This window comes from Heptranchias perlo, chromosome 9 (genome assembly GCF_035084215.1).
Source record: "Heptranchias perlo isolate sHepPer1 chromosome 9, sHepPer1.hap1, whole genome shotgun sequence".
Lineage (NCBI taxonomy): Eukaryota > Metazoa > Chordata > Chondrichthyes > Hexanchiformes > Hexanchidae > Heptranchias > Heptranchias perlo.
The window spans coordinates 559,059-582,127 of NC_090333.1; the positions used below are offsets into that span (position 1 = coordinate 559,059).

At 45.4% G+C, this 23,069-nt stretch overlaps 1 protein-coding gene across 1 annotated transcript; it reads right to left on the bottom strand.

The window, feature by feature from the left end:
- Positions 1-2,108: 2,108 nt before the first annotated feature.
- cryz (crystallin, zeta (quinone reductase)) lies at positions 2,109-23,068 on the bottom strand. The gene is made up of 9 exons (XM_067989788.1): positions 23,040-23,068; positions 20,566-20,691; positions 17,855-18,007; positions 14,914-15,077; positions 13,365-13,416; positions 12,076-12,225; positions 10,664-10,765; positions 9,891-9,986; positions 2,109-4,480 (listed from the first exon to the last, which is right to left on the bottom strand). Exons 2-9 carry the CDS (start codon positions 20,683-20,685, stop codon positions 4,319-4,321), a joined length of 999 nt encoding a protein of 332 aa, XP_067845889.1. The 5' UTR covers positions 20,686-20,691; positions 23,040-23,068; the 3' UTR covers positions 2,109-4,318.
- Position 23,069: the final 1 nt, after the last annotated feature.

Below are 23,069 nucleotides of genomic sequence, written 5' to 3' on the forward strand. Positions count from 1 at the left end.
CCCCACAAGTGGAAACATCTTTATATCTCCCCTATTAAACCCTTCCATAATTTTAAAGACCTCTATTAGGTCACCTCTCAGCCTTCTCTTTTCTAGAGAAAAGAGCCCCAGCCTGTTCAGTCTTTCTGGATAGTTTGGTATCAGAACAGTTGTTTCCCGATGGAGTCGGTCACCATACCTCACACAGCGTGACCACAACGCTCTGCAAAAACTAGCCAGCTTCAGAAATGCTACCCTAAGAACAGATCTGAGAAATGTACAATTTAATTAAACCGTCTACATACTTGTCAAACGTTGCTGCTTTTTTAAAAACTTTTTAGTTGCTTTTCAGATTCCATCTTTGGGTTCCAGGATTTAAATTCATCTTCAAGGCGAAGAACACGTAAAAGTAAATTTCAAAATAATAATCCAGCAGGATCTACGGACCCAGGCGTGTTTTCAGGCACCTTCGCCAGGAGCTCTATCTTGGGAGGCTGCGGTTCAGTTGTGAAGCTCTGTCAGATCTACAGCCTAAGCCCACCGTACGGATGACGCTCGTTTTGAGGAAGAAATGGAAGAAAGTATTTGCATTTTATGACCTCAGGTTGTCCCAAAGCACTTTACAGCCAATTAAGTACATTTGAAGTGTAGTCACTGTTACAAAATAGGAAATGCAGCAGCCAATTTGTGCATAGCAAGATCCCACAAACAGCAATGTGATAATGATCAGATAATCTGTTTTTAGTGATGTTGTTTGAGGGATAAATATTGGCCAGGACACCGGGGAGAACTCCCCTGCTCTTCTTCAAAATAGTGGGCGTGGGATCTTTTACTTCCACCTGAGGGAGCAGACGGGGCCTTATTTTAACATCTCATCTGAAAAAAAGACACCTTCAACAGTGCAGTACTCCCTCGGTACTGCACTGGGAGCATCAGGCTGGATTTTTGTGCTCAAATCTCTGGAGTGGGGCTCGAACACATGACCTTCTGATTCAGAGGCGAGAGTGCTGTCCACTGAGCCATGGCTGGCACCATACAGAAAGTGACCACCGCTCTCCATCGTTACGCCACAGACTCACTCCAGGGTGCCACAGACGACTTTGCCAGATCAGCTGTGCACCTCCATATATGGCACTTCACCAATACCCTCATTGCCAGGCCAGTTCAGTTTATAGTTTGACAGTGCTTCCTAGACTGATGACTGAGCGGGGCCATCACATTTCTCTGAATTGCTGCATTTCCCAGCGTGGTGGGGACTATTGTACCCATGTGGCATTGCACGCCCCAAATGTAAACGCCCATATTTACATAAACTGCAATTGCTTCCCCATAATCCTCTTCATCACCAAGACCGCCTACTTCCACCTCTGTAATATCACCCATCTCCGCCCCTGCATCAGCCCATCTCTTGTTGAAACCGCCATCCATGCCTTTGTTACCTCTAGACTCGACTATTCCAAATGCTTTCCTGGCCGGCTTCCCATCTTCCACCCTCCATAAACATGAGCTCATCCAAAACTCTGCTGCCGCTATCCTAACTTGCACCAAGTCCCGTTCACCCATCACCCCAGTGTTTGCTGACCTACATTGACTCCCGGTCCGGCAACACCTCGATATTAAAATTCTCATTCTTGACTTGGGGGGAATGGGCTCAGGAGGGAGAGGGTGGGTCTTTAAATGTAGCCTCCGGGCAAGTGTGCGATGTGGCAGGAGACCCTCGGTTGCTTAGGCCACAGAGGGAGGGGGAAAGACAGGCTCCCTATCTCTCTGCCTGCCCTCATGTGTGTCTCTCTCCATTTGTGTCTCTGTGTTTCTCTATGCCTGTCCTTCTATTTCTCTCCAAGTCTGTCCGTGTCTGTCCCTCACTCCATGTGTGTCTCTGCAGTCTGTTTCTCATCAAAGGAAAGAAAATGGTTTTGTGAACTGTTAGCCTCTGAAAAGAGAGTATTCAGATTAACCCTATAGGTTGGCAGGCAGATCTGATTACGGGTCTCCGCCAGACATTTTCTGATGCTGGTGGACCCACTCTGTGTTTTGGTATTTTCTTTCCGCTATTCACTGGATAAAATCATCAAGTACTTTGATACCCCTCATGTACAAAACTCCCAAACAGTAATCACACCAGGAAGTTTTACGATTTACATTTTTATTAAGCAGCAACCAAGAAACTGCAAATCATTCACAAAGAACCATTCGATCCAGTTTATCCTCATGTACAAGGTGAGCCATATAAAATACCCGATCTGATTTCAATGCCCGCTGAGAGCTCCACATGCTGCCACCTGTGAGAACAGGCAGGGACCAGCAGACCAGGATCCCAAGAGAGGGGAATAGGAGACCAGAGCTGGAGAGTGAGGGATAGATAATGGTGAGACTGAGCATAGTGATAGAGAGACACCAACAGAGGGAGATAAAGGTGTGACTGAATACAGTGATACAGAGAGACACCAACAGAGGGTGAGACTGAGTACAGTGAAAGAGACATCGGCAGAGAAGTTATTTTACCAACTTGTCAGCCCAAAAAAAAAAGTCCACCCGAGATCTAAAGCCTTTCATCAATATCCTGATAAAAGAATTCTCAAGACTGTTAAGAGAATAATTCAAATGGAGTATTAGAGGCATTATATATTCAATTACATTCGGAATTAATAGGGGATCCTTTCACTGTTACCTACCCCATTGTGTCTAGGACAATGGTTTGTTATTACTGCTAGTGCCTTCATTACTCGCTCCAGGACCCATTACGTAAAGCTGCATCACTCAAACATCCAATCAAGCAGCACGTGTTAAGTGTAGAGTTTTGTCGTGGGATGTTATGCAGAGATTCAAATCATTTGCCCTGATTCTACTTAAAATACATTGCAGAGATAATCCAGCGATACTGCGCTCTCAGCCCGGAGTAGCTTTGACCAGAGTGCGTATCGGAGGTGGGGTTAAAACACTCTAGTGCCAATTCTCTGACCCTTTGAGAGGGGTTCTGTTCAGCACATGTCTCTGAGTAAAGCCCCGTGACCAGGTTTCACATTATGCGAGAAGCGTGCATTCCAGTAACTAAAGCTCATTTGCACCAATGCTTAACCGGTAGCTCTGAATTGTTCACCTTGGTCTCAGTGACCTTGGAGGTTAACACATTTCTCCAAAGTACGTGCGGTGAGTTTATCACACAATAGATTCTTACAGTGCATTTCATTTCCTACATTACAATAGTGAATACCTTTCAAAAGTATTTCGTTGGCTGTGAAGTGCTTTGGGACGCCAGAGGTCCTGAAAGGCGCCATATAAATGCAAGTTCTATCTTTTTACAGCAACAGAAGGAAGCCATTGTGTCTTTGCCGGCTTTTTGAAAGAGCTATAAATGCAAAGCTACTGGGAATATAAATCAGACCATGGGTAATAGCATCACAGGCGGGATATATTCATGGGCAATGAGAGTGCACGTTTATTCAGCCGAGTTTTGAAAGAGCTATCCAATTAGTTCCACTCCCCTGCTCTTTCCCCATAGCCCTGCAATTTTTTTCCCTTTCAAGTATTTATCCAATTCCCTTTTGAAAGTTATTATTGAATCTGCTTCCACCGCCCTTTCAGGCAGCGCATTCCAGATCATAACAATTCACTGAGAAAAAAAATTCTCATCTCCCCCCTGGTTCTTTTGCCAATATCCTTAAATCTGTGTCCTGGTTACCAACTCTCCTTCCACTGGAAACAGTTACACCCTATCTACTCTAATGAAAATAGTCATAATTTATGATTCTGTTTGTATAAATGCAAAGCTACTGGGAATATAAATCAGACCATGGGTAATAGCATCACAGGCGGGATATATTCATGGGCAATGAGAGTGCACGTTTATTCAGCCGAGTTTTGGCAGCGAAATTGACAAACTTTCTCTGCTGACGCCGGGGGAGGAATCGCTGTCAGCGCGGTTACCGTATTAAAGCCTACGCACACTAGTCCCCAATCCCTCCCTTCGCCATTTTAACAGACGTGTTAACAGGCAGAAAATCAACAAATAACAGAGAGGAGAAAGTTGGTAGAAGTGTCCAGACAGTGATCAACAGTAACCTCCCCCCATTTATCTCTTCACCCTTGTTTTCTCAATTTTATGCATAGTCAGTGTGTTCAATCATCATTACTGTTCATTCTTTTGCCCGAATTAAGTGCAAACGGGAATGAAATCGCGCCGTGCGATGGGAAGCCTCGATCCCGACTCGCACAACCACCCTCTCCCACAAACAAAACTTTTTCCGGCAATCGGGAATATTAAAAGACCGCTTTTCGTTTCTACAGGGGTCACCTCAACCTCCCTGGGCAGCGATGCTCTTCCCGCAGGCGAGACAGATCACATTGTAAGTATCATCTTGCCCACAGCTCCGGGCCCCTCGATGATCTCTGTGTGAGCCTGAGCCGCCTCCTCCAGTGGGTATTCCGATCCCACCACCGGCTTCAGCCAACCCGCTTCCATTCCTGCATAAAACGCAGCCGCAGTCTCCAGCCGATCCTCCTGCGTCAGACAGAAACACTCAAAGAATTGAACACTCGTTGGCTATGAAAGCACTCTGGAACTTCCTGAGGTCCTCCATAAATGCAACATCAACAACTTGCATTTATACAGCACATTTAACGTAGTACATTGTCCCAAGGCGCTTCATAGGAGCCTAATCAGACAAAATTTGACACCGAGCCACATAAGGAGATATTAGGACAGGTGACCAAAAGCTTGGTCAAAAAGGTAGGTTTTAAGAAGCGCCTTAGAGAGAGGTTTAGGGAGGGAATTCCAGAGCTTAGGGTCCAGGCTGCTGAAGATTCTGCCATCAATGGTGAAGCAATGAAAATCGGGGATGTGCAAGAATTGAGGGAGCGCAGAGTTCTCGGAGAGTTGTAGGGCTGGAGGAGGTTACAGAGATAGGGAGGGGTACGCCATGGAGGGATTTGAACACGAGGATGAGAATTTAAAAACAAAAACGAGGGACTTCCGGACCAGCATTTATTGCCCATCCCTAATTGCCCTCGAGAAGGTGGTGGTGAGCCGCCTTCCTGAACGGCTGCAGTCTGTGTAGTGAAGGTTCTCCCACAGTGCTGTTAGGTAGGGAGTTCCAGGATTTTGACCCAGCGACGATGAAGGAACGGCGATATATTTCCAGGTCGGGATGGTGTGTGACTTGGAGGGGAACGTGCAGGTGGTGTTGTTCCCATGTACCTGCTGCCCTTGTCCTTCTGGGTGGTAGAGGTTGCAGGTTTGGGAGGTGCTGTTGAAGAAGCCTTGGCGAATTGCTGAAGTGCATCCTGTGGATGGTACACACTGCAGCCACAGTGCGCCGGTGGTGAAGGGAGTGAATGTTTAGGGTGGTGGATGGGGTGCCAATCAAGCGGGCTGCTTTGTCCTGGATGGTGTCGAGCTTCTTGAGTGTTGTTGGAGCTGCACTCATCCAAGCAAGTGGAGAGTATTCCATCACACTCCTGACTTGTGCCTTGTAGATGGTGGAAAGGCTTTGGGGAGTCAGGAGGTGAGTCACTCGCCGCAGAATACCCAGCCTCTGACCTGCTCTTGTAGTCACAGTATTTATGTGGCTGGTCCAGTTAAGTTTCTGGTCAATGGTGACCCCCAGGATGTTGATGGTGGGGGATTTGGCGATGGTAATGCCTTTGAATGTCAAGGGGAGGTGGTTAGATTCTCTCTTGTTGGAGATGGTCATTGCCTGGCACTTGTCTGGCGCGAATGTTACTTGCCACTTATCAGCCCAAGCCTGGATGTTGTCCAGGTCTTGCTGCTTGCGGGCACAGACTGCTTCATTATCTGAGGGGTTGCTAATGGAACAGAACACGGTGCAATCATCAGCGAACATCCCCATTTCTGACCTTATGATGGAAGGAAGGTCATTGATGAAGCAGCTGAAGGTGGTTGGGCCTAGGACATTGCCCTGAGGAACTCCTGCAGCAATGTCCTGGGGCTGAGATGATTGGCCTCCAACAACCACTACCATCTTCCTTTGTGCAAGGTACGACTCCAGCCACTGGAGAGTTTTCCCCCTGATTCCCACTGACTTCAATTTTACTAGGGCTCCTTGGTGCCACACTCGGTCAATTGCTGCCTTGATGTCAAGGGCAGTCACTCTCACCTCACCTCTGGAATTCAGCTCTTTTGTCCATGTTTGGATCAAGGCTGTAATGAGGTCTGGAGCCGAGTGGTCCTGGCGGAACCCAAACTGAGTGTCGGTGAGCAGGTTATTGGTGAGTAAGTGCTGCTTGATGGAAGGTGTCGTCGACACCTTCCATCACTTTGCTGATGATTGAGAATAGACTGATGGGGCGGTAATTGGCTGGATTGGATTTGTGCTGCTTTTTGTGGACAGGACATACCTGGGCAATTTTCCACACTGTCGGGTAGATGCCAGTGTTGTAGCTGCACTGGAACAGTTTGGCTAGAGGCGCAGCTAGTTCTGGAGCACAAGTCTTCAGCACTACAGCTGGGATGTTGTCGGGGCCCATAGCCTTTGCTGTATCCAGTGCACTCAGCCGTTTCTTGATATCACGTGGAGTGAATCGAATTGGCTGAAGACTGGCTTCTGTGGTGGTCGGGATATCGGGAGGAGACCGAGATGGATCATCCACTCGGCACTTCTGGCTGAAGATGGTTGCAAATGCTTCAGCCTTGTCTTTTGCACTCACGTGCTGGACTCCGCCATCATTGAGGATGGGGATGTTTACAGAGCCTTCTCCGTTAGTTGTTTAACTGTCCACCACCATTCACAACTGGATGTGGCAGGACTGCAGAGCTTTGATCTGATCCGTTGGTTGTGGAATCGCTTAGCTCTGTCTATAGCATGTTGCTTCCGCTGTTTAGCATGCATGTAGTCCTGTGTTGTCGCTGCACCAGGTTGGCACCTCATTTTTAGGTATGCTTGGTGCTGCTCCTGGCATGCTCTTCTACACTCCTCATTGAACCAGGGTTGATCCCCTGGCTTGTTGGTAATGGTAGAGTGAGGAATATGCCGGACCACGAGGTTACAGATTGTGCTGGAATACAATTCTGCTGCTGCTGATGGCCCACAGCGCTTCATGGATGCCGAGTTTTGAGCTGCTAGATCTGTTCTGAATCTATCCCATTTAGCACGGTGGTAGTGCCACACAACACGTTGGATGTGTTCTCAGTGCGAAGACGGGACTTCATCTCCACGAGGACTGTGCGGTGGTCACTCCCACCAATACTGTCATGGACAGATGCATCTGCGACAGGTAGATTGGTGAGGACAAGGTCAAGTAAGTTTTTCCCTCATGTTGATTCACTCAACACCTGCCGCAGGCCCAGTCTGGCAGCTGTGTCCTTCAGGACTCGGTCAGCTCGGTCAGTTGTGGTGCTACCGAGCCACTCTTGGTGATGGACATTGAAGTCCCCCACCCAGAGTACATTCTGTGTCCTTGCTACCCCCTCAGTGCTTCCTCCAAATGGTGCTCAACATGGAGGAGGACTGATTCATCAGCTGAGGGAGGGCGGTAGGTGGTAATCAGCAGGAGGTTTCCTTGCCCATGTTTGACCTGATGCCATGAGATTTCATGGTGTCCGGAGTCAATGTTAAGGACTCCCAGAGCCACTCCCTCCTGACTGTATATCACTGCACCACCACTTCTAGTGGGTCTATCCTGCCGGTGGGACAGGACATACCCAGGGATGGTGATGGAAGAGTCTGGGACGTTGGCTGAAAGGTATGATTCTGTGAGTATGGCTTTGTCAGGCTGTTGCTTGACTAGTCTGTGGGACAGCTCTCCCAATTTTGGCACAAGTCCCCAGATGTTAGTGAGCAGAACTTTGCAGGGTCGACTGGGCTTGGTATGCCTTTGTCGTGTCCGGTGCCTAGTGGCCTGATGCCGGGTGGTCCGTCCGGTTTTATTCTTATTATGACTTTTCGTAGCGAGATTTTACAACTGAGTGGCTTTATAGGCCATTTCAGAGGGCAATAAAGAATCAACCACATTGCTGTGGGTCTTGAGTCACATATAGGCCAGACCGGGTAAGGATGGCAGGTTTCCTTCCCTAAAGGACATTAGTGAACCAGATGGGTTTTTACGTCAATCCAGTAATTTCGTGGCCACCATTACTGATATTCGTTTTTTATTCCAGAATTTTATTTAATTAATTGAATTTAAATTCGCCAGCTGCCGTGGCGGGATTTGAACTCATGACTCTGGATTATTAGTCCAGGCCTACTGGATTACTAGTCCTGCTCCTTTGAAACAAATAACAGATAAAGCGAGAGCCAAATAACTAACTTCTAGTTGTAGGGGAAGGGAAAAAGGTCGAAAGAAACACATTTTAGGACGACATATTTCTGCAATGGCTGTTTGCACACGCGGGAGAATAGAAATTCAAGTTAGAATCATAGAAAGGTTACAGCACGGAAGGAGGCCATTCAGCCCATCGAGTCCGTGCTGGCTCTATGCAAGAGCAATCCAGCTAGTCCCACTTCCCCGCCCTATCCCCGTAGCCCTGCAAATTTTTTCCTTTCAAGTACTTATCCAGTTCCCTTTTGAAACCCATGATTGAATCTGCCTCCACCATCCCCTCGGGCAGTGCATTCCAGATCCTAACCACTCGCTGTGTAAAAAAGTTTTTCCTCATGTCACCTTTGGTTCTTTTTCCAATCACCTTAAATCTATGTCCTCTGGTCCTTGACCCTTCTGCCAATGGGAACAGTTTCTCTCTATCTACTCTGTCTTCATGATTTTGAATACCTCTATCAAATCTCCTCACAACCATCCCTGTTCCAACGAGAACAACCCCAGCTTCTCCAGTCTATCCACGTAACTAAAGTCCCTCATCCCTGGAATCATTATGGTAAATCTCTTCTGCACCCTTTCTAAGGCCTTCACATCTTTCCTGAAATGCGATGCTCAGAACTGGACACAATACTCCAGTTGTGGCCGAACCAGTGTTTTATAAAGGATCATCATCACTTCCATACTTTTGTACTCTGTGCCTCTATTTATAAAGCCCAGCATCCCGTATGCTTTTTTAACCACTTTCTCAACCTGTCTTCAACGATTTGCACACATATACCCCCAGATCTCTCTCTTCCTGTACCCCTTTTAGAACTGTGCCCTCTAGTTTATATTGCCTCTCCTCGTTCTTCCTACCGAAATGTATCACTTTGCATTTTCCTGTGTTAAATTTCATCTGCCATGTGACTGCCCATATCACCAGCCTGTCTATATCCTCTTGAAGTCTATCACTATCCTCCTCACTGTTTACTACCCTTCCAAGTTTTGTGTCATATGCAAATTTTGAAATTGTGTCCTGTACACCCAAGTCCAAATCATTAATATATATCAAGAAAAGCAGTGGTCCCAGCACTGACCCCGGGGAACACCACTGTACACCTCCCTCCAGTCTGAAAAACAACTATTCACCACTACTCTCTGTTTCCTGTCACTTAATCAATTCTGTATCCATGTTGCTACTGCCCCCTTTATTCCATGGGCTGCAATCTTGATGATAAGCCTACCATGTGGCACTTTATCAAATGCCTTTTGAAAGTCCATATACACCACATCAACTGCATTGCCCTCATCAACCCTCTCTGTTACCTCATCAAAAAACTCTATCAGGTTAGTCAAACACTTTAACAAATCCATGCTGGCTTTCCCTAATCAATTCACCCTCGTCCAAGTGATTGTTAATTCTGTCCCGGATTATCGTTTCTAAAAGTTTCCCCACCAGTTGTCGCTGTTCTCATACAGATGCTTCACAGTCTTGCAGCAGATCCCTCTCTGTACCATTTTAATGAAGGTGTAAACTGTGTGGTTAATGTTGCATTAAAACAATGCAGAGAGAAATGAGGTACACGTGCACGGAGAGTCTGTGCGAGAACACCACCCTCTGATCCTTAAAACAATCGTTTGAAAAGTGCCATTCTTACCTTAGTTGCATTAGTCAGTGCGACCCCGATAATGCTGGTCTCCTTGGCCATGGTATCCCTGGGATTTATCTCAATGGGTCCTCTGCAACCTACAATCTGTAGAATAAAAGTAGTTCTAACTGTAGTGTAAATTGCACATCTTACTGCCAACTGCATTCAGTTCTGGACATTGCACCTCAAGCAGGATATATTGGTCTTGGAGGGGGTGCAGCGCAGATTCACCTGTAACAATACTGGGGCGAAAAGGGTTAAATTATGAGGACAGGTTGCATAAACTTGGCTTTTATTCCCTTGAGTTTAGAAGATTAAGGGGTGATCTAATTGAGGTGTGTAAGATGATCAAAAGGAGTTGATAGTTTCTCTCTATCTACCCTATTTCCTCTGCTGGGGGAGTCCGGAACAAGGGGGGGCATAACCTTAAAATTAGAGCTCGGCCGTTCAGGGGTGATGTCAGGAAGCACTTCCTCACACAAAGGGGAGTGGAAATCTGGAACTCTCTCCCCCAGAAAGCTGTTGAGGCTGGGGGTCAATTGAAAATTTCAAAACTGAGACTGACAGATTTTTGTTAGGTAAGGGTCTCAAGTGATATAGAACCAAGGCGGGTAAGTGGGAGTTTAGATACAGATCAGCCATGATCTAATTGAATGGCAGAACAGGCTTGAGGGGCTGAATGGCCTCCTCCTGTTCCAACATTAAATAAAATGAAGACCAATTACAAGCATCAATATAAGCAGCTGCTGTGTGAATATGTCGTTCGATGACCTCTTACTTACAATCACTCGCCCTCCATTTGAAAGAAGTTGCAGATCATTGCTCAGATTCACATTGGACAACATTTCTATGATCACATTTACTCCTCGACCAACGGTATAATCCTTAACAAAAAAAGTGCAAGTTAATAATTAGCTACACGTAAATGAACATCGATAATCCCAATCTAGGTTCAGTTATCTAAACGACCGAATTAGACCATCATGTTGGTTTGCGTTTGAAGGGACTTTCCTTTCTCCATTCCTGCTCGCAACCGGATCGCTTCGATAAACTACTTGGTCAACTCCGCACAGCCAGAGTCGAGTTTGAATGCTGAAGTCTACCGACCAACTTAATGGATCTGAAACAGTAGCAAAAGGTCCGGTCAGAAAGGGTAACCAAACTAATGAAGTGACTCAAACTTTGGTGGAAGATGATACACTGTGAACACTTTTATGATCATAGTCCATCTTTTCAGTCACTTGTGGTTGTTTGTACTGCACAAACTCAGTCCTCCCACTCTGTTAATTGGCTGATCTCAGTACATTGCTCTAGGGGTCAGGTGTTATCCAAAAAGGACTAGAGAGGTAAAGGAGGTTAGAGTTAGAGTCTGGCAGTTGGAGAGAACACGTGATTCAACTTAACAGCGAGTTGTTCTGATCTGGAATGCGCTGCCTGAAAGGGCGGTGGAAGCAGATTCAATAATAACTTTCAAAAGGGAATTGGATAAATACTTGAAGGGGAAAAATTTGCAGGGCTATGGGGAAAAGAGCAGGGGGAGGGGGAGTGGGACTAATTGGATACCTCTTTCAAAGAGCCGGCACAGGCACAATGGGCAGAATGGCCTCCTTCTGTACTGTATCATTCTATGGCTCGATGGGCCGAATGGCCCCGTCTGCTCTCTCAGGAGGACATAAAAGATCCAAAGACATTATTTCGAAGAAGATCTCCCCGGGTGCCCTGGACAATATTTATCCCTCAACCAACAGCAATAAAAAACAGATTATCTGGCCATTAAGTAATCACTGTTTGTGGGACCATGCTGTGTGCAAATTGGCTGCCGCGTTTCCTATATTACAACAGTGACTATGCTTCAGATAAGTACTTCATTGGCTGCAAAACGCTTTGGGACATCCTGAGGTTGTGAAAGGCACTGGATCAATGCAAGTTCTTTCTTTCTTTATTTTTACATGGCTGTTGATTACTAGCAATCCTCTGGCTGGGACCACAGACGTGGGCTACACCTCCCTTTTATACCGCGTGTCGGGAGACAGAAATAAGACCGACAGGGCTGCCAGCATTACTGAGTCATTATTCAGTCTGCTAACTCTTGTGTCTTGTGAAAAAAAAATCTTTGTCGGAACCACGAAGCCTTAGGAAATGTAAGTCGAGTCAATGCATGACCAATGCAGATTTAGATGTGCTGCCGCCGTACCTTGATCTTATCGACGTAGCCAGTCTCCCTGTGGTTGAAAGTCTTGTGAGCTCCATTCTCTCGAACCAGACTCAATCCTTCCTGAGTCCCGGCCGTACCGAGTACCTTTAGGCCGTAGGCTCTGGCAATCTGACAGGTTGCTATCCCAACCTGAAAGTCAATACAATAATTGCTCACTATCTTTCATGAAGGCAGCTTCTCAATTTCATCAGTCGGCCCGCTCCAGCCAAACACAATACCTCTGCTCTCCAACTGCTGCAAGCCAACACATACATCCAAAGTCCAATTGGTTACATTTTCTTTTTTTTTTCCAGCCTGTATTTGTGATTCCAAGTGAGATTTTTTTTTTGCACACCGATTCACGTCAGGAAAAGCAGCACCTAAACGGGTGCTGTAAGATTCTAACACCTAACATAATACCAGAAACTATAATTACAACGAGATACTTGCGATTGTGGGGCTATTTCTACTGGATCCAGAGAAGACTAAGAGATATAATTGAGGTTTTAAAAATTGAGAGGGGTTTGATAGGGAAAGAATATTTCCTCTGGGTCGGGAGACAGCAATGAAAGGTCATCGATTTAAAATTGTCACTAAAAGGAAGGAGAGAGATCGGGGGAAGTTTATTTTACGCAGAGATTTGTTGGAGCATAGGATGCGTTTCCACAGGGAGTGGTTGAGGCAGAGACCATTGCATCTTTTAAGGGAAAATTTGGATAAATATCTGGAGTAGAGGAGGATGGAGGCCCACGAAGAGAAAGCAGGGCAGTGGGATTAGTTTTGGATTGCTTTCGCAGGAGGCCTGCACAGATACAACGGGCCAAAGGGCCTCCTTCTGTGCTGTAAAATTCTGTGGTTCGAAACTACTTGTGCATGAAAAAAGGAATTGGGACATCTTCAAGCTCTCCTCTTCCAACTGTGTGCATAAAATAGAGAGAAGAATTGCACGTATCTATGGTTCAACCTCTGAAATATAAAAAGGATGAAACCTTATTCTGTCCCAAAAGTATTTTATAGGGTGAAGAAGTAGACATCCAACGGGATAAAGGAGGAAGAGGAGATCAAAGAAATGGACTTTGGAATGCAGGGAGGCAGATAACAACAACAACGACGTGATTTAGGGAGAGAATTCCAGAGAGCTGGAGCTTAGCGAATGAAAGATTCGGCAGTGAAGTCATTTGTTATAAAAGGCTACAGAAATCCCCATGTAGTATTGTTCCCTCACCCTCACCCCCCCCCCCCACCCCCACCCCCAAGAATTCCTGAGCCTTTAAATCGATGCAGCTTACCCCTCCGCTCGCTCCATGAACCATAACAGTCTCTGCCGCTTTTGCACGGGCTCTAGAACAGAAAAAGAAAGGAAAGATTTGCATTTATAAAGCACCATTCACAGGACGTCCCAAAGCACCTCATAGCCAATTTTGAATCGTAGTCACCGCACAGCAAAGTTCCGCAAACAGCAATGTGATAATGACCAGATAATCTATTTTAGTGATGTTGGTTGAGGGATAAATATTGGCGCAGGACACTGGGGAGAACTCCCCTGCTGTTCTTCGAAATAGTGGATCTTTTACGTCCACCTCAGAGGGCAGATGGGCACCGGTTTAACGTCTCATCCAAAAGATGACACCTCCGACAGTGCAGCACTCCCAGTACTGCAGTGGGAGTGTCAGCCTAGATTTTGTGCTCAAATCTCTGGAGTGGGACTTGAATCCACGACCTTCTGGGTCAGGCGAGAGAGCTGTCCACTGAGACACAGCTGACACCTGAAAGGAGTGCAAATGAGAGCATCCTTTCGGGGTTTTCTCCATAACTGGAACTGGAGCTAGTGATTGGTCCCTGCTCGGAAACCAGCATTTTCACTATCTCTGGGGACAACTTCTGCCAAAACTGTAGTGACTGGGCAGTAAATCGAACTGCACGCAGCAACTGTGGGAGTCTGCGGAGTCTGTCACAGGATGTCTTGCCTTGACAAATCACTTGTCAAATCCGTAACATTTGTTTATTTAATTGGTTGGAATGTATACAGTGGATAATAAAACAGGAGAATAATCGGAGATGTAAACGGGCCACAATTTACTTACTCCAGAATTTGAAGTGCCAGTCACAGCATTTATAATGCCTGAGACACACAGTGACAGCGCTGGTTATGATGTTCTGCCTGATTCAGTAAGGGTTTATTTTGCAGTGTTCACAGGCAAAACATTTTCATAATTGTGAACTTTTATTAGTATGTGCCACCATCTCCTTGACTGGTTTCTATCGCCTGAGGGAATCAGAGAGGAATTTCCAGAGTATTTTTTCTCTTATTGGCCCTGGGTTTTTTCTGTTTCTTTTTCAGCCTCCCAACAACAACAAACAACAACAACAACTTGCATTTATATAGCACCTTTAACGTAGTAAAATATCCCAAGGCGCTCCAAGACTCTCCCAGGAGATTTCATGGCTGTGGGAGGGTAGGCAGTATTTAGTCCTGAAGCTCCAGCCACCATGAAGTGTGGGGCAGGCTTGACAGACCAGCTGGTCTTTTCCTGCTCGTCAATTTTTGTGTGTTCATAAATGTCAGGTAGAGGACTGCAACTATGTCCATCTTAAGTCGGGCTTTGTAACCTGTTAAGTTTTTGTTTGTTGTCTTCCACATAACATACGGGTCTGACATTTTATACTGCTTCACTCTATTTCATTTATCTGCCATAAATGATATAGAAATAGGAGCCAAGAGAGTTAAGTCTGCGCGTTAAAGTATACCAACAGGCAAAGACAAAACTCCCCGAAATACGGTGACGTCTGTCATGTTAAAAAATAATGACGTTGATATAGGATTTACAGTTGTCTTACTTGTGCAGGAGAGCTCGATATGCAGTGAAGTAAGGAGTTCCAATAGCCGATCCTTCCTTGTAGCTAAGGTTATCTGGCAAGAGGTAAACGGTGTCATCTGAGGCGAGTGTGTACTCTGCATATCCGCCAGTGATGGTACCACTTGTAAATACACGGTCCCCTTTCTCTCTCAGAGCAAAAAGGACAGATTTATTGACAAGAGTTTCATTTTACGTGAAAACAAGTCGGTTAAAAATGTTTAAAAACTTGGCAATTTATCGATTAGACAGCATACCAATAACAACATTTTATAATATTAAAAATTTCAAGTCTGTTTCACACCGCCTGTCAACTTTTTCCATTATAAATTCCTCTGTCAACATTTATAATGGAAACTGCCTATGTAAACTTGTCATGCTGTAATTACAGCCTCCTACCAGTGGTGGTGCTGTAGCACCCCAGTTTTGTGTCTCCTAGTCTCTTATCTTGTATAGAAACTGCTGTGCTCCAACCAACTCTACTTCTCAAATTGCAATAAGTTTTGCAATTTAACTATAAATAATGTGAAATTAAAGTATTATTAAAAACAAGGCCAGAAATTTTGCTTGCCTTGGTCCAACTATTCCTGTAATTTAACCCTGCTTCACCGAAGATTGTACTTGGTCTCAACTCCCTGCGTGCAGCAGGTGACTTTTTCACATTATATTGCTTGCTGTAATAAATTTCATTACAACACACCCAAATCCAAAAGGAACAAGCCTGGGAACTACAGACCGGTGAGCCTGACATCTGTAGTGGGTAAGTTGTTAGAGGGTATTCTGAGGGACAGGATCTACAGGCATTTGGAGAGGCAGGGACTAATTAGGAACAGTCAGCATGGTTTTGTGAGAGGAAAATCATGTCTCACGAATTTGATTGAGTTTTTTGAAGGGGTAACCAAGAAGATAGATGAGGGCTGTGCAGTGGACGTGGTCCACATGGACTTCAGCAAAGCCTTTGACAAGGTACCGCATGGTAGGTTGTTGCATAAGGTTAAATCTCATGGGATCCAAGGTGAGGTAGCCAATTGGATACAAAATTGGCTTGACGACAGAAGACAGAGGGTGGTTGTAGAGGGTTGTTTTTCAAACTGGATGCCTGTGTCCAGCGGTGTGCCTCAGGGATCGATGCTGGGTCCGCTGTTATTTGTTATTTATATTAATGATTTGGATGAGAATTTAGGAGGCATGGTTAGTAAGTTTGCAGATGACACCAAGATTGGTGGCATTGTGGACAGTGAAGAAGGTTATCTAGGATTGCAACGGGATCTTGATAAATTGGGCCAGTGGGCCGATGAATGGCAGATGGAGTTTAATTTAGATAAATGTGAGGTGATGCATTTTGGTAGATCGAATCGGGCCAGGACCTACTCCGTTAATGGTAGGGCGTTGGGGAGAGTTATAGAACAAAGAGATCTAGGAGTACAGGTTCATAGCTCCTTGAAAGTGGAGTCACAGGTGGATAGGGTGGTGAAGAAGGCATTCGGCATGCTTGGTTTCATTGGTCAGAACACTGAATGCAGGAGTTGGGATGTCTTGTTGAAGTTGTACAGGGCATTGGTGAGGCCACACTTGGAGTACTGTGTACAGTTCTGGTCACCCTATTATAGAAAGGATATTATTAAACTAGAAAGAGTGCAGAAAAGATTTACTAGGATGCTACCGGGACTTGATGGTTTGACTTATAGGGAGAGGTTAGACAGACTGGGACTTTTTTCCCTGGAGAGTAGGAAGTTAAGGGGTGATCTTATAGAAGTCTATAAAATAATGAGGGGCATAGATAAGGTCGATAGTCAAAATCTTTTCCCAAAGGTAGGGGAGTCTATAACGAGGGGGCATAGATTTAAGGTGAGAGGGGAGAGATACAAAAGGGTCCAGAGGGGCAATTTTTTCACTCAAAGGGTGGTGAGTGTCTGGAACGAGCTGCTAGAGGCAGTAGTAGAGGCGGGTACAATTTTATCTTTTAAAAAGCATTTGGACAGTTACATGGGTAAGATGGGTATAGAGGGATATGGGCCAAGTGCAGGAAATTGGGACTAGCTTAGTGGTATAAACTGGGCGACATGGACATGTTGGGCCGAAGGGCCTGTTTCCATGTTGTAACTTCTATGATATGTTATAAAGAGCAACCAGCATAGAATCATAGAATGGTTACAGCATAGAAGGAGGCCATTCAGCCCATCGAGCCCATGCCGGCTCTTTGTAAGAGCAATGCAGTTAGTCCCATTTCCCCACTCTTTCCCCATAGCCCTGCAAATTTTTTCCCTTCAAGTATTTATCTAATTCGTTTTTGAAAGCCATGATTGTATCTGCTTCCACCACACTTTCAGGCAATGCATTCCAGATCATAACAACTTGCTGCGTAAAAAGTTTTTCCTCATGTCGCCTTTGGTTCTTTTGCAATCTGAATTTGTATGGAATACTTTAGATAAATCACTTTTTTTATTGCGCAGATGTGTTATTACTGAGAAACAATGTGAAGAAGCAAGACCATTAGCGCAGGTTGAAAAGTAGAGGAGATAAACCACGACACCAAGTTTGGATTGTAAAAGCCAGAAGATGTAGGAGGATGGGAAGAGAGGTTGGAGCCTTCGTTTCTGTGTAAGAGTGCAAGATAGATGTCAAATGAAGCTCCTCAGAGATGGGAACAGTATTCAAGTCCTGGAAAGACTTTGACCTTGGTTCTAAAATTCTCATCACCGTATTCAAACCGCCCCCTCCCTATCTCTGTAACCTCCTCCAGTCCTACGATCCTCTGAGATCTCTCCATTCCTCCAACTCTGGCCTCTTGTGCATCCCCCACTTCCTCTGCCTCAACATTGGCGGCCATGTCTTTAACCGTCTGGGCCCTAAGCTCGGGAATTCTCTCCTAAAACCTCTTAATCTCTCCTCCTTTAACACTTCCATAAACTACAACAAATTACCTTAAATTTAGTGACACATTGTCCCACTTGTTCCACGACTCCTGCAACATCGTTTCCAGGTGTCCAGGGCAAAGATGGCTTCCTAGGATAGGATCCGGAACGAATGTACGTTTCAACTGGATTTACACCACAAGCATGAATTCTGATTAGAACCTAAGAGGACAAAGAGCAGCCTTAGTCTTCAAAAAAAAGGGGCAGTGGAGTGACACAGGGTCAGAAATTCTGTTGGCCCACAGTCCAGGGCTGGCCATTCTGGGCCACCTTCAAAAGGTGTTCCTTAGCCGTTCAATAAACCAATGGGTACACAAATGGAGATCCAGACTGTGGGAAACTTCATACGTTCAGCATTTCTTTTGTAGCATCTTACAGCAGAGAAGGCCATTCAGCCCATCATGACTGTGCTGGCACTTTGACAGAGCTAGAAAATTAGTCCCACTCCCCCCCTGCTCTTTCCCCATAGCCCTGCAAATTTTTCCTCTTCAAGCATACATCCAATTCCCTTTCGAAAGTTCCTATTGAATTGTTTTTATTTATTTGTGGTCCAGATTACCAACTATTCTTAAGAATAAATGACAAAATAGAAAAGGGACAAAGAAAATAGGAAGTTAAGTGATTTCTTATCCAGTGGGCTATCATCTGCAAACTACTAGGACTCGGGCCTTGATGTTGGGTTACATTGTTCAGCTGCTGCCTTGCAGCTTTGGGTCAAGTCTTTTGCGACCATTTCATTGCATCTTCTGGGCTGCACCTTTCGATCAGGCGGTATAGAGTTAGACAGGGGGTCAGGTCATGACACCAGTTGGGAGTCATGACCTGTGAGCACTCTCAATTACACACCAATTTTGATTAACCGTCAGGGACCCCCTTCCATTGTGCTGGATAATCGAGGTTTCACCCTAAATAGGTACTGTATATAAAAAAAAGAGACAGGAGGAAAAAAACGTTTAGAACAGTAATCTAAATCAGTTCTGTTCCCGTGACTAACCAAATCCATAAGTTTGAAGCCAAGACCAATATATTCTTGCACAGTGGCTCTTGCACACAACAGAGAGTTGTGTCTATACCCTGCAGGTTCTGTTATTAAAATGAAGCAAAGTGCCTCGTAATTCCACAAAGTTATAATCTTGGCGTAAAACTATTGCCTTGTAAAGCAAATGATTCTCTTGTACATTGATAGCATCACCGATACTTAAAAAGATAAAGGAGTCATAGGGAGTACTGGAGAATGAAATACTTCTCCAACGTTGGCATGCACTCTCAAGATCGAGCTCTCTCACCTCATGTTGAAGCATAGGCTTGGATGCAAAGCAAAATTGCCTCCAACCTCAAAAGCACCAGAAATTTTCCTTTCTGCTCATCGCCCAGACACCCTGAATGACTGAGACTCAATTTAATGCAAATTAGCATTGAATTACATGTACAGCACAGAAAGAGGCCATTCAGCCCAACTGGTCCATGCCGGTGTTTCTGCTCCACACGAGCCTCCTCCCTCTCTATCAGTATACCCTTCTATTTCTTTCTCTGTCATGTGTTGATCTAGCTTCTCCTTAAAGGCATCTATGCTGTTCGCCTCAACTATTCCATGTGGTAGAAAGTTCCACAGTCTAACCACTGAGTAAAGAAGTTTCTCCTGAATTCCCTATTGGATTTATTAGTGACTACCTTATATTTATGGCCCCAGCTTTAGTCTCCCTCACATAAGAATATAAGAAATAGGAGCAGGAGCAGGCCATACGGCCTCTTGCACCTGCTCCGCCATTCAATCATATCATGTCTGATCTTTTACCTCAACTCCACTTTCCCACCCTATCCCCATATCCCTTGATTCCTTTAGTGTCCAAAAATCTATCGATCTCAGTTTTGAATGTACTCAATGACTCAGCATCCACAGCCCACTGGCGTAGAGAATTCCAAAGATTCACATCCCTCCGAGAGAAGAAATTCCTCCTCATCTCAGTCCTAAATGGCTGATCTCTTATCCTGAGACTATGATCACTAGTTCTGGACTCTCCAGCCAGAGGAAACAACCTCTCAGCATCTACCCTGTCAAGCCCTCTAAGAATTTTATACGTTTCAATGAGATCACTTCTCATTCTACTAAACTCCAGAGAGTATAGGCCCATTCTTCTCAATCTCTCCTCATAGGACAACCCTCTCATCCCAGGAATCTCAACAACCCTCTTAACCCATCTCACAAATGGAAACATCTCCTCTACATCTAACCTATCAAAACCTTTCTTCATTTTAACGACCTCTCTCTCATGTCACCCTTCGCTTTCCTAGAGAAAAGATCCACAGCCTGTTCAATCCTTCCTGAAAGGGATAAACTCTCGTTTCTGGTATCACCCTTATAAATCTTTTTTGCACGTTCTCCAGTGCCTCTCTACCCTTTTTATAATATGGAGACCAGAACTGTGCATAGTACTCCAAGTGTGGTCTAACCAAGGTTCTCAGGCTGCTCTGCACTTTAGGAGCTGGGTTGACACAAACCAAACTCCACACACTTAGGATCCTCTTAAACCAACAGAAACTGGAACCAGCTGTGGGTTAATTTGCTACAGTGCTGTTTTGTGAACCCAAATCTAATCTGACCCGATCAATCTAAACTGAATTTGAACCTCGGTCCTAGAGGTGGATGTAGGACAATGTTAAATTACTGAACCATGGAGTCCCTTGAACATGATGATACGGAGCAGAATGACGCCAATTACCTGATTTTCGCTCGGTTTAGGTACAGGAATATCCGACTGTAGCTTGAGGACCGCTGGCCCACCAAACTCAGAGACTCGAACAGCTCGCATGAAGGATGCAGCTGATCTTCCAGAGGTCATGGTGATCTAAGATTGAATTAGTTACTCCGTTAAAACCTTCCCATACTCCTGTAATCCCCTGCAATAATTCAGACACAGTTTAACGTGTCAGTCGTGGCTCAGTGGGTAGCACTCTTGAATCGGAGTCAGAAGGTCGTGGGTTCAAGTCCCACTCCAGAGACTTGAGCACATAATCCAGGCTGACACTCCCAGTCCAGTACTGAGGGAGCACTGCATGGTCGAAGGTGCCGTCTTTTAAATGAGACGCCCTCTCGGGTGGACGGAAAAGATCCCATAGCACTATTTCGAAGAGCAGGGGAGTTCTCCTTGGTATCCTGGCCAATATTTATACCTCAACCACCATCGCTAAAACAGATTACCTGGTCATTATCACATTGCTGTTTGAGGGACCTTGCTGTGCGCAAATTGGCTGCCACGTTTCCTACATTACAACAGTGACTACACTTCAAAAAGTACTTCATTGGCTGTAAAGCACTTTGGGATGTCCTGAGATCATGAAAGACGCTGTATAAATGTAAGTTCTTTTGCTTTTTACAAATGGCTGCCTTTAACAGTATACATTCCACGTTTCCAAATTCAAAATTGCTTAATTCAAAATATCTTTTTTTAAAAAAAAAGTCCCACTTTGCTCTGTTATTTATGTTGCTTAATTCAAATTATTGGATAATTCAATTTTTTGCATCACGCAAGAAAAAAGTGGTTTTAAAATTCTCAGGAGTAGATTATATCTTGAGTAGGGTTGAGACAACTTAAACTTATTTCACGTAGAACCAGGCAGAGAACAGACTTTCGTTCAGTCAACCAAAACTGGCTTCAAACACAGGTCCCCCGAGGCAAAACTCCACCAATACGTTGATATCTATACATCAGCTTCTTTCTTTCCTCATTATAATAAACAACTGAGGGGGACCCGTTAGCATGAAATCATGGTTAAGATCAGCATTCCACTTGGCAAATCTTACATGGAACAGTCTCGCCAGCAGAAGCAGTTCATGCTACATAATTAACTTTTTAAACACAAAGCCCAATTAACATCTGTTTGACAGTCGGTTTGAGGGTTAAAGGGAACTGCTGGTATGTGTACCGATTTGGGCAGTGAAAGGATCACCCCTCCAACGCAACTGGTTAGAGCTTGTAATCGTGCGATGTAAATTCAGGTTTACGTCCTGGAGTTTCGTGTGATTGTCCTAGGGGAGACGTTTTAGAGAACTTTTTCTTCTTGGACACTTACCAGAGTCCAAGGCGTAGAAAATTGTGCCTGGTCTATGGAGGGATCAACTGCAAGCTACCTTTGTTGGGGGTGGATGGGTGCTACCAGTGTCAGCTTGTAGCGCTCTCAGCTCCGAGTCAGACAGTCATGGGTTCAACACCAATTCCAGAACTTATAGGAACATAGGAACAGGAGTAGGCCATTCAGCCCCTCGTGCCTGCTCCGCCATTTGATAAGATCATGGCTGATCTGTGATCTAACTCAATATACCTGCCTTTGGCCCATATCCCTTGAGGCTGCAACATTGTTGGAGATGCCATCTTTCAGGTATCAGTCACAGCTCAGTTGGTAGCACTCTCACCTCTAAGTCAGAAGGTTGTGGGTTCAAATCCCACTCCAGAGACATCAGCACATAATCTAAGCTGACACTCCCAGTGTCAGCCTGATGGAGCACCACGCCGTCGGAGGGGCGGCACCGAGGGAGCGCCGCGCCGTCGGAGGGGCGGCACGGAGGGAGCGCCGCGCCGTCGGAGGGGCGGCACGGAGGGAGCGCCGCGCCGTCGGAGGGGCGGCACGGAGGGAGCGCCGGGGCGGCACGGAGGGAGTGCCGCGCCGTCGGAGGGGCGGCACGGAGGGAGCACCAGACTGTCAGCCTGGATTTTATGCTCAAGTCTCGGGAGTGGGACTCGAACCCACGACCTTCTGCCACCCACTGAGCCACAGCTGACCCTCCTGCCACCCACTGAGCCACAGCTGACCCTCCTGCCACCCACTGAGCCACAGCTGACCCTCCTGCCACCCACTGAGCCACAGCTGACCCTCCTGCCAGTGGAAAATGTTTCTCCTTATTTACTCTTATCAAACCCCCTCATATTGAACCAATTGAAACAAAATGCATTGGTTGAAACATTTTTTTATGAGAGACCCAGATTGTGTTTGCACAAAAAAAAAACTAACAGGACATTTTTGCTGAGCAGTTGGTGCAAATGCAATCATTTCAAACAATTTAGAGAGCTAATTGCACCTTTTTTAAAAAATTGCAATTGAAGTATATTAGACAAAATTCGGAGCGTAAACCACCCCACGAATTCATAGTCAATGCAATAAAACGAAACGATCAATTGACAAGAATCAAATTTCCGACCTGCTCTACTTGAGTTTCGGGGTAAAAGTC

Excerpts from the sequence above, each read along its gene's own strand:
- cryz (XM_067989788.1), bottom strand. The coding sequence starts at position 20,685 with ATGACCTCTGGAAGATCAGCTGCATCCTTCATGCGAGCTGTTCGAGTC. Across the intron at positions 13,417-14,913 it reads TATCGAGCTCTCCTGCACAA|AGCCCGTGCAAAAGCGGCAG; the intron begins GTAAGACAACTG and ends TTTCTGTTCTAG. Across the intron at positions 12,226-13,364 it reads TTCATGGAGCGAGCGGAGGG|GTTGGGATAGCAACCTGTCA; the intron begins GTAAGCTGCATC and ends ATTGACTTTCAG.